Source organism: Caenorhabditis briggsae, assembly GCF_000004555.2.
Source record: "Caenorhabditis briggsae complete genome, chrV, whole genome shotgun sequence".
In the NCBI taxonomy this organism is placed as follows: Eukaryota; Metazoa; Nematoda; class Chromadorea; order Rhabditida; family Rhabditidae; genus Caenorhabditis; species Caenorhabditis briggsae.
In genome coordinates, this window is record NC_013488.2 from 17,502,451 (window position 1) to 17,514,533 (window position 12,083).

Consider the following 12,083-nt stretch of genomic DNA (forward strand, 5'->3'; position numbering starts at 1 on the left):
AAAATTTCAAAAAACTAGTAAAATTCATAATCATTTTGATCGTCTTCACTTGCTGAAATTGAAAAACTAGTTCTCAAAAGTCCATCTCAAAAACTGGCCTAGTTACAGTACTCTAAAGAAAGGGCGCCGCGCGCCGTCTAGCTTCTCTGCGCTCTCTCACCAAATTTACATAATTGACTTTTTCTAGGCTCACAGTGGCTCAAATTTAATAAAAATTATATTTTCGGAAAGAGCAAAATAAACTGGTTCGAATGAATATAAACATGACTAGTTTGGTGGGATTTTTAATTTTTCAAAAATTTTGGAATTTTTTGAAATTTTCAAATATCTCAAAATCTAGTCATGTTTATATTAATTTTGATCGGTTTGACGCCAAAATTCCAAATTTCGACTCACCATAATCCGATTCTTGACCTCAAACCGTTTGACAGCTGCACACATATCCAACATTCCCTGACTGTAGTACGATATACTCATCGGCTGTCTCATTGTATCTTGCGATGTGCTGGGCGCTTGGACAAATGTCGTAATTATATTGACACCTTTTCCTTGATTAAATGTCACATTCAAATTTGCCAGAGTTATATGATCATTTGGGGACACTATCTGGACTCCATGGACTGAGCAATTGGTCACATTCACGTGGTCCAGAATAGGGGAGCGATGGAAGATTTGGAGTCCTGGAAAAAAATTAAACCATGTTAAGGAAGTCGAGAAAATTGAAATGAGCCCAAATTTGATATTTTTGAAAATTTCAAAAAATCAAAAATTTCAAAATTATGTCATGTTTATACTCCTTCGAACCGCAAAGTATTGCTGATTTTAAAAATATAATTTTCATCAAAATTGGAAAACTCTGAGCCAAGTTACAAAGCAAAACGTAAAACGAGAGTGGGAGAGCTCAGAGAACCGAGGCTACTCTAACTGCCTGCGCTCTCTCAATATAACTGGAAAAATTCGTTGCAACTCTGTTCGTTGGTGTCCAAAATTTAAGAAAACTATATTTTTGGAATGTGGAAGTCAAGAAAATTCGAATGAGTATATCCATGGCCGGGTTTGAAAAGTTTGAAATTGAAAAAACAATTTTTCGAAAAAATGCGAAATTTCGAAAATTTGTCATGTTTATACTCATTCGAACCATCCTGTTTTGCTGATTCCAAAAATCAAATTGTCATCAAAATCGGACAATTCTGAGCCAAGTTACACAGCAAAACGTGAAGCGAGAGTGAGAGAGCTCAGAGAAACGAGACACTCTAGCTGTCTGCGTTTCTCACTATAACTGAAATAATTTGTTGTAACTTTGGTGGTTTTCATCCAAAATTCATACAAACAAGATTTTTGGAATCCGCAAGTCAAGACGGTTCGAATGAGTATAAACATGACCATAGTTTGAAATTTTCTGATATTTCGAAAGAAATTTAAAAATTAATTATTACATTTTTTAAGTTTAGGCACATTTATACTCATGTTGATCTTAAAAACAAGCTGAATTCAAATCATCAAGCAAAACCAAGATACCTGCACTCTGCCACGAATCATTATGCCCCGCGCCTCCTCCCACAATCTCCACATTTTGCAAAATCGACTTCTCCTTCCTGGACCCTCTCCGCTCCCCATATTCATGCTCCAGCGTCGGCTGGGCAAACGTAATACCTCCCCAATTTCCAATATACTCCTTTGACAAGCTCCTATTCGTTCCACAGTAGATATAATTGAAATGCTCCGAATCCATGCACATCCATTGCTCATCCCTCCCAGATAACCTCAAGTTACATCTATCCAGACTTGGCTCATCGCCTCGACACTCTCTGGGTTCCATATATGTCTTTAGAATTTGAATTTGAGGATTATAATCCCATCGAGGGGTCAGCCAATGGTACACATTTTGGGTGGCCATCCCCAATTCTCTACAAACAACTTGAGCATTTCTTATCGTGAATTGTCGATCACAGGATGGAACGATTTCTCCAGTAGTTGCGTTGTAAATTTGTAGGAAACCACTTCTACCGTAATCCGAACCGTTTGCTGTTAGGGATACTGTAAAGCGTTGGTAGTAGGGATCATCGCGGTGGAGGGTGGGGAAGTCTCGGTAGACCAAGTCGGGCTTGGAGCGGTCGGAAGCTCGTCGTGGCCGACCAGCGTGTTCGGCCCGGTCGGAGCGGTTGGGGCGGCTTTTAGGGGCTTCAGACTGGTCTACTCCCGGCCTTTTCTCTATATGATGTCCATTAGGCTTTTCAGGCTTTTTTTCCTCCAAAACCACGCCCCTTTTCTTCCTGTACTCTGACGGAATTCGCCCTTTAATCTCGGCGTATTCAGTGGTGTTGATTGGTTTGAATCTGGAAATTTGAATTGATTTTTTTGAACTAATAAATTTTTAATGATCACTTTAAATTTAAATTTTACCTCATTTACCCAATCAAGTGACTGAAATATGGATCACTTTCGAGATTTTAGGTGTTTTTTTAAATTTACAAAACCTCATGTAACGTTGCTCAGAATTGTCTAAGTACGATGGAACGATGATTTTTGGCATCAGCAAAAATGTAGGATTTGAATGAGCATGCCAAAATTTTGAATTTTTTGACTTTTCGAAATTTTCAAAAAATTCAAAATTTTCCAAAACTAGGCATGTTTATACTCATTCGAACCGGCTTAACTTGCACATTCCAAAAAAGTAGTTTTCATAAAATTTGGACAAAAACAAGCAGAGTTACAGCGGGTTTTCTTCGCTGTGGTTAGAGAGCGCAGACAGTTCGAGTAGCCTCGCTTCTCTGCGCTCTCTCACTCTCGCTTCACGTATTGCTCTATAACTTGCCTCAAAGTGATTCAATTTTGATGAAAATATAATTTTTGGAATCAGCAAGTTTCGAGGATTCAATCGAGTATAAACATGCACGATTTTGAAAATATTTGATTTTTCGAAATTTCCGGAAATTCATAAAATTTTAAAATTTGTCATATTTATACTCATTGAAACCGCCTTGATTTGCAGATTTTGAAAATTTAATTTTCACAAAGTTTGAACCCAAAATAACAAAGTTACGCGCCATATTCCAGTACAAGGGAAGAGGGCGCAGAAAAGCGAGACACTCTAACTGTCTGCGCTCTCTCGCCTACTTCACTTAAATGGCTATATCTCAGCTCATTGGTGCTTAATTTGATAAAAACTATATTTTTGGAATTTGCAGGAGAAGACGGTTCGAATGAGTATAAACATGACTAGTTTTGAAGTTTTTTTCAAATTTTCAAATTTTTGAAAATAGGTCATATTTATAGTCAATTTAATCGGAAAAATGAGCTGAGCTTAAAAATCTTAAAATCCTTCAAACCCCACTTACCGTATAGGCTGCCAATACGACCCCTTCGCCACTAGATTTCCCAACACCAGAATCCTAACATTTGGCCAAATATGAACCTCAACATTTTCTTGAATATACAGCGTGGCTCCAGGCATAATAGTGACGTCACGAGTAATACGGTAGGGACGGAACGGGCGGTAATAATGCGGGAATTCGTACCATCTCTCCGTAATCAATGTTAAATTCTTATCCTCATAAACTCGTCCATGTAAATCATGAATACTAGGCTCCAAATACGTTGCATTTGCCAGTTGTCCATCTCGATGAGGATTCCACCAGAAATTAATCGATAAATCGTTGGAGACATAGAATGGGGACCATATGGCTCGTGTGTAAGTGTTCCAGTCATCGAAATCAAAAACTCGTTGGGATATGACAGCTTCGTTGCCAGTACCCCACCAATTGTAGGTGGCATTCATGGTGTCGTAAATGTCTGTGTACTGAAAATTGAACTTTTAGCTTTAGGCCAAGAAAAGCCGGTCAAAATCTGAAAGTTTTCGAATTTTTCAAAACATTTTAAAACTATTGATGTTTATACTCATTTAAACCGTCTTGCTTTGCTGATTTCAAAAATGTAATGCTCATTAAATTTGAGCACTTCTGCGCCAAGATACCGTCAAAAACGTGGTTGGGTGGGAGAGCGCAGAGAAGCTATACGGCGCGCCGCGCCCTCTTGTAAAGGAGACTGTAACTAGGTAGGTTTTGACGACTAATCAATGAAAATAACATTTTCGAGTTCAGAATGTAAAAACGGGTTGAATGAGTGTAAATATGGCTATCATCAGAAACAAAATTGAAGAATTTTGAAATTTCAGTATAAAACGAAATTCAATAAAAATAGCCGTGTTTATTTTCATTAGAAGCAGCAAATCCTCCCAATTTCAAAAATCTGTTTTTCATCAAATTTAAGCCATTATTCGCCGAGATATAGTCAAAAACGTATAATGGGTGAGAGAGCACAGAGAAGCTAGAGTGTGCGCGGCGCGCGGCGCCCTTTCTTTCGAACTACTGTAACTAGGTCAATTTCAGAGACAAATCAATAAAAATTACATTTTCACATTAAGCATGTTGAGACAATTTGAATAAGTATAAATTTGACTTTTTTTTCGGAAAAAGTAAAATTTTGGAAGTTTTTATTTCTTCAAAAATTTCAAATCTTATCAAAAGTAGGCATGTTTATGCTCATTTTGAAGCTGATTAATAGCCTTTTTAAAATATAATGATAACTTATAATTTAAAATGAAATCTAGAAAGTTATAGTATATAAACTTTTTTAGTTTCAAAAACTAGATTTTCTAGATTTTCATCTGAAATTTCGTCTTCTGAATTTGCCTAATTTTTAAAATAACCTCTTCAATTTTCACCTATTTCCAGCTATTCCTAGATTTCCTTTCCGGATTTTCGAAATATTTCCTATAATCTTCCCGGGGAAGACTTCCCCTTCTATTACACACACTCCCCTTTTCCCTCTCTTTCTCTCGCTCCCTCTCTCTCCGCTCTTAACACCTCCCCCATTCTTATACTAGTCGTCGCCCCTCATGTCTCGTGGCATCGGTGGTTCAGTGGTAGAATGCTCGCCTGCCACGCGGGCGGCCCGGGTTCGATTCCCGGTCGATGCAATTCTTTTTTGATTTTCTTAATTGTTAGCTTAAACTCGCTTTAGTTCCAGATACAAGCTCGAAATCCATCAGCTCATTGAAGAATCTATTGAAATGAACTTCGATTTTTTGAGCACCAAACACTCCTAATGCATAGGACCTCGGCCACATGTCCACATAGTCGGCTCTTTGTCGAATAAACTTATTTTTCTCAATGTAGTTGTAACGGACATAGCTTGGAACATCAATTTGTCTTAGGTATTGGGAGGTGGCATCGATTTTGATCATCCAGTGACCCCAATTGAAGAAGAATCGATTTCTTTCGCAGACTAGTTTCTTTTCCATTCCTCGGAGTTCTAGCATTCCAAAATTATATGGGGCCAGGTTTTGGGTGAAATTGTTGGAGGAAATGTTGGCGAATGCGTAGTAGCCATCTAGAAGAATTCGGAAGTCGTCGTTCCTTTCGAAGCGGTTCTCGGTTAGCTGGAAGCAAAATTTTCAAAAAAATTGAAATTGGAAAATTACAGGGAACTCCAAAAATTTTAGCTTTTCTGGAAATTGAGAGTTCCAAAAAATTGGAAAATTCAAAAATTCAAAAATTCAAAAATTCAAAAATTCAAAAATTCAAAAATTCAAAAATTCAAAAATTCAAAAATTCAAAAATTCAAAAATTCAAAAATTTAAAAATTCAAAAATTCGAAAATTCAAAAATTCAAAAATCCAAAAATTCAAAAATTCAAAAATTCAAAAATTCAAAAATTCAAAAATTCAAAACATCGAAAATTCGAAAATTCAAAAATTCAAAAATTCAAAAATTCAAAAATTCAAAAATTCAAAAATTCAAAAATTCAAAAATTCAAAAATTCAAAAATTCAAAAATTCAAAAATTCAAAAATTCGAAAATTCAAAAATTCAAAAATTCAAAATTTCGAAAAATTGAAAAATTCAAAACTAACCCAAAAACTATGCGTCTGTTTAGCCAGCAAATCATAGGTATCCGGTAGAGCGACCGCAATTCCACTTCTTGTATTATTCGCAAAAGTATTGGACCATAAAATCCAATGAAACACATTTGCCGAAGCATACAAATCTCTATGGGACTCAATAATTGGTCCAGTGTTATCAACAACACTACAATTATCAAAGTGATAAGTAATTTCAGCAATCGGGGTCCCAGGAACCACAGAATGCTGTGGAGAGTGTAACCAAACGACTGCTTCATGGTTTCTGGTGAAATTCACTTTTTGCAACCAGATTTTTTCATTATTCCAACGATTTGAGAGACGTCCATCCGAAAATGTCAAATTCGAGTAGTGAACTGCTGAGAATCCGTATTGATTGTCTTCAACACGAGATTGATAGAGGTGGATGAAGCGGTCAACGTATTCTTGGGCTGGAAATGTGAGAAATTCGAAATTTTTCAAAAAAATTTTTTTTTGATTTTTTTCTAATTAAAAAAAAAGTTTTCCCAAAATTTTGAAATATAAAAAAAGCAACAAAAAAAAAGATTTGCCACTCAAAGGAATCGAACCTATGGCCTTCTGCTCCATATCCACCTCTCTTACCCACTGCGCCACGCGCGCGCTTTGAGCTACCGCGGCGCCCAGGGGGCGCCTAAGCGGGCGCAAGGCGCAGTGGGTAAGAGGTATGTTTTTGGAACAGACGGGTATAAGTTCGATTCCTTAAGGTGGCAAACTTTTTTTTTCTTTTTGAAATACTTTTTGAGGCAAAAATGGAAAAAAAAAACATTTCAAAAAACATTTCCTTTGAAAAATGCATTTTTTGAAATTGTTTCCCAAAATTTTGAAATATAAAAAAAGCACAAAAAAAAGTTTGCCACCCCAATGGAATCGAAATTTCGGCCTTCTGCTCCATAGCCACCCCTCTTACCCACTGCGCCTCACGCGCGCTCTGAGCTACGGCGGAGCCCAGGGGGCGCCAAAGCGCACGGTGGCGCAGTGGCTAAAAGGGATGGATTTGGAGCAGAAGATCGTAGGTTCGATTCCTTGGTGTGGCAAACTTTTTTTGCTTTTTTTTATTCTAAGAATTTGAGAAAAAACCCAAAAAAAATTTTCTTTGAAAATTTTTTAAAATAAAAAATGTTTTTCTGCTATTTTCTCAAATATCATATTTTAGCTTTATCAATAATGATTTAAACTAAACTTTTGAGTCACTGCTCTAAAACAATGTTCAGATTTTTTAAAATCCGAAAAAAAATTTTTTTTTAACAATTGTTTTTTCGAACTTTTGTAATATCTTAGAATACAAAAAACGAGCAAAAAAAAAAGATTGCCATCCCAAGGAATCGAACCTTCGGACCTTTGCTCGTAAACCCCCCCCTCTTACCCACTGCGCCCCCGTGCGCTTAGGCGTCCACTGGTCGCCGCGGTAGCTCAGAGTGCGCGTGGCGCAGTGGCTAAGAGGAATGGATTTGAAGCAGAAGGCCAAAAGTTCGATTTCTTGGGGTGGTCATTTTTTTTGTTTTTTTTTTGAAATTGAAGATTTTGGGAAACATTTTTCAATAAAAAATTTTTCGAAGTTTTTTCAAAAGTAAAAAAACTCACTATCCAAAAAGAGGACCAAAATCACAAGTTTCGGTTTCCCATACGATTTTGTGTACCTCATTCGCATCGCATTTTCAGTGGAGACTACCGGGAACTGAAATTAAACATTTGTTCAAAAAAATTAATTTTTCAAGAAATTCAAAAAACATGCAAATTCGCTCTAACTTACATAAATTTGATCTTTCCTAGCACTCCATGATTTTCCTGTCGAGACCTCTGTGAAAATTGCGTCTTCATCAGAAATGTTTGATGGAGGGTTGACAATTTGAATGGTCATTTTTGAAGCTAGACCGTATTGATAACCAACTGATCGTATCATTAGATTATAGACACATTCTTGGAGGGGATCTAGAAAAAATATTTTCTGAAAAAGTTTAAAAATTTTTTCGAAATTGAACATTTTTTCAAGATATATCGAATTTATACTCCTTCAAACCGTCTGATTATGCTGATTCCAAAATATTAAGTTTCATCGAATTTGAGTACCTCTGCGCCGAGATACGGCCAAAAACGTAATAAAGGTGAGAAAGCGCAGAGAAGCTAAAGTGCGCGCGGCGCTCTCTTATAAATGATATTGTAACTTGGTCAGTTTAAGAGGTAGACGATTGAAAATTAGTTTTTCGAAATCAGCAATGCAGGAGGATTAAAATGAGTATAAATTTTGGCTAGTTTTTGGGTTTTTTGATAATTTTGGAAAAATTCCAAAAAAATGTTATCCAATTTTCCAAATTTTCAAAAATTTTCAAAATATTTCAAATTTATATTCATTCAAATTGTCTAAATTTGTTTATTTCAAAAATTTAATTTTTGCCAAAGTTGATCTCTTCTAAGCCGAGATACGGTCAAAAACGTAATAAGGGGGAGAGAGCGCAGAGAAGCTAGACGGCGCGCGGCGCCCTCTTGTAAATAGTACTGTAGCTTGATCAGTTTTTGAGGCAAACTTTTGATAGTTATTTTTTTGAAACCAGAAAATCAAAACAGTTTGAATGAGTCTAAATTTGACTATGATTTGAGAAAAAAAAAACGAAATTCCCTTCATAATCAAAAAATTCCAAAAAAGCTTGAAATTTGGGTTTTTGGAATCAACAATTCAAGAGGATTCAAATGAGTATAATTTAGCAAGTTTTTTTTTGAATACCTTCAGGACAATCCTCTGTATCTGCCGCAACTAAAAATTTCCTTTGATTCAAATTCGATTCCATGACTTCAATCAAATCCAACTTCTGATCCGGAATTCGAAAAATATTGTTAGCCTCCAACTCAGGCTGCTCCTTTAAACTCAACCACGAAACAATATCCTCTTGTTCTAGCGCCGAAATCGATGGATTATATCTCATTCCAGACTGTCCACTAAACGATATCGTCACATTTTCTACAGTAATCCCTGCCGATCTAATATGGAATCCGTTGTTTCGATTATTATAAATAACACTATTCCGAATAGCTGGCTTTTTGACCAAATCATTGTATACAACATCTACACCATCCCAGAAATTGTTCTAAAAATTGAAAATGGGATTACTGTACTTCATTTTTTTGAAGGTACCTTGATCTCTAGCCGATGGAATGTGTGATAGTTCCAATCGATTTTAAAAGCTGCACAAAACTCAGAAGTCCGGAAATTGAAAAGTCCGCCTTTTTCGATTCTCCAATTATCCATTGTAGTCTGACCGGTTACTGTAGGTGGGTTGGCTAGCAAGGAGTAACGAACACCTGCCCAACGGGGTTCCAGACAGCGGAGACCTGAAACAAGCGGTAAAAATGAGTTCTTTTTTTAACATGTCATAGTTATACTCATATTGACCGTCTTGCTTTGCTGATTTCAAAATTATAATTTTTATCAATTTGAGCAACTCTGAGCCGAGATATAGCCAAATACGTAAGGCGGGTGAGAGAGCGCAGAGAAGCTAGAGGGCGCGCGTCGCCCTCTTTCAAATGATACTGTAACTTGGTCAGTTTTTGAGATAGAAGATTTTTGATTATTTATTTGAAATCAGCAAATTAGGAGGATCAAATGAGTATAAAATTGTCAAGTCTGCGATCATTTTTGAAAGTTTTTCAAAATTCCAAAAAGTTTCAATTTTTTTTACAAAACTATGTTCTGTTTATATTCGTTAAAACCGTCTTGTATTGCTAATTCCAAAAATATAGTTTTCATTAAAATTGAACTACTTTGAGCCAAGATATAGCCAAAAACGTAAAATGAGTGAGAGAATGCAGAGAAGCTAGACAGCGCGCGGCGCCCCTTTGTAAATTGTACTGCAGCTCTGTTAGTTTTTGAGATAGAAGGTTGAAAATAATGTTTTTGGAATCAGCAGGTCAAGACAATTTGAATGAGTATAAACATGACAGATTTTTCAAAAAATTGAATGTTTTTGAAATTTCAAAAAAATCGAAATCACATTTAGGCATGTAACTTGTTTCATTTTTGTTCAAACCTGACAAAATCAATGTTTTCGGAATCAGAAAACCGGGAGGATTTGAATCAACATTCCAAAGAAAAAATATTCCTAGAAACTCACCAACAACCTCAGTACCCCTGCACCCAGCTGCACAATTTCTCTCAATTCCATCATGTCTGCATCTTGTAATATCCACTTCATTCTCCTCGCATCTTATATTATCCATAACCATTGGAAGATCTCCAGCCTCTGGGAAAATCCTCCAATTCTCAAAATACTGCACATCAGCGACTAATCCCAATTGATTACAAGCCAGAATGGTCAACTGGGGTGTCCAACTTCGATTACATACAGTACCCCATTGCTCATCCACCAGAACCTCAAGCCTTCCTTCTGTCACCTCATCATTCCCATCTGAATCCACCAGACGGATATTTTGGCGTTTTTGTAGAGTAAATGGGGTAGAAGTGAATATCACTTTCTCATCTTGATCATATTCGTTTCGAATCAAATCTCCTTGAACTATCATCCCAATTCCATGCTGAAACTCCAGTGTGGAGCCGGAGGCTATGGTTAGCTTCGCTCCGGGAACCACTTGGAGATCTTCGGTGACCGTGTAGCGACCCTGAAATTACTTAAGATGTGGAAGAGGATCAGAAAAACAGAAAACCCAGTTTGAGTGGCTAAAAATTGAAATTTCGAAAGCTACTTTTCTTTAAAGGAGGCCAGACACGAAAGTCTACGGGGTTTTCTCGGGGCGAGATCATGTATTCTGACGGAAAATCGTGCGATTGCGTCCCAATGCGCGCTACTTGTCGAGCATTTATTTTTTTTTGTATACACTAAAATTCTTCACTGTTAGGCAGTAATTCCCGACTTTTTTAAAAGTTATTCGGTCATTCTATGATGTCGCCGCATGAAAGCAGAAAAAAAAACGAAAACGGACATATGGGAGTCGAACCCGCGATGCGCGACTGACAGACAAGCGCGCTCACCTTTACACCACAGGGGGCTTGTCGTCTACTGGCACTAAAACGATTATGAAACGAGGAGTAGGCGCCGCTTGGAAGAAACGTTCGCGTTCTCGCTTGTACAATAACAGGGAGTTATGATTTGGTGTCCGTTGTTATTTTCTGACTGTACTGTGTCAAATATCCCAAAACTAGAATTTTGAAAATTTTCAAGTCTGGCCTCCTTTAAAGTCAACATGTAAAAATTCGGAAAATTCTATATTTTTGATTTTTGTCCAATTTTCGGGAAATCGAAAAAAAATTTTGTTCAAATTTAGACTCATTCAAACCGTCTTGACTTGCTAAGTTCAAAAATCAAATTTTCGAGTATTTATCTCAAAAACTGACCGAGTTACAATACAATTAATAAAGGGGCGCCGCGTGCCGTCTGGCTTCTCTGCACTCTCTCTCAATCTTGCGTTTTCGGCTATATCTCGGCTCATAGTGGCTCAAATTGGATAATTGCTATATTTTTGGAATCAGCAAAAGGGAGGGTTCTAATAAATGTAAGTTTGATATATTTTAAAAAACATTTTTTTGGATTTTTTTTTTGAATTTCGATAATTTTGTTTTTTATTTTCGAAAGTGTTTTTTATTTGAAAGTAGGTCAAATTTATACTCATTCAAACCGTCTTGACTTGCTGATTTCAAAAAACTAGCTTTCTAGAATCTATCTCAAAAAATGACAAAGTTACAGTATTGTTTACTTAGGGGCGCCGCGCGCCGTCTAGCTTCTCTGCGCTCTCTCACCTCTTTCACGCGTTTGGCTATATCGGCTCATAGTGGCTCAAACTTGATAGAGGATATATTTCAAATTAGCAAAATTAGGCGGTTCAAATGAGTATAAACATGACCTGGTTTCAAAAATTTTGATTTTTCTGAAATGTTTAAAGGGGGACTCCGACCAAAAATTTTTATTGCATGAAAATGTGTTAAAAGTTATCTATTTTCCGAATATTATTGCGAAAAAATTCAAAAAAAATCCGCAATTCCCGAAAAACGGCGTTGAAAAGGAAAAAAATTCAAAAAAAGGTGCCGCCGGGGGACGAGGATTTTCAGTGAGAAACCTAGGCCACGGCACCTGACAGCCTTTCCTACGTGGTAAATTTCCCGGTTTTTTTTCGGTTTTCATGTCCGGCAGGTAAAAAAC

The 12,083-nt window shown here is 36.8% G+C and overlaps 1 protein-coding gene and 1 non-coding gene across 2 annotated transcripts in view; one reads left to right on the forward strand and one right to left on the reverse strand.

Annotated features, from left to right (window-relative positions):
* The window catches only part of CBG18580, a gene marked incomplete at both ends in the record, with an annotated part of 29,466 nt that overhangs the window by 9,461 nt on the left and 7,922 nt on the right, over positions 1-12,083 (reverse strand). The window contains 10 exons of the mRNA XM_045238470.1: positions 397-680; positions 1,519-2,336; positions 3,339-3,799; positions 5,018-5,440; positions 5,914-6,350; positions 7,522-7,615; positions 7,691-7,869; positions 8,660-9,020; positions 9,068-9,264; positions 10,044-10,548. Of these exons, the coding sequence (XP_045096521.1) occupies positions 397-680; positions 1,519-2,336; positions 3,339-3,799; positions 5,018-5,440; positions 5,914-6,350; positions 7,522-7,615; positions 7,691-7,869; positions 8,660-9,020; positions 9,068-9,264; positions 10,044-10,548 (3,759 nt within the window). The remainder of the gene's footprint in view (positions 1-396; positions 681-1,518; positions 2,337-3,338; positions 3,800-5,017; positions 5,441-5,913; positions 6,351-7,521; positions 7,616-7,690; positions 7,870-8,659; positions 9,021-9,067; positions 9,265-10,043; positions 10,549-12,083) is intronic.
* On the forward strand, positions 4,908-4,978 carry CBG28566. The gene has a single exon. It is a non-coding gene (tRNA).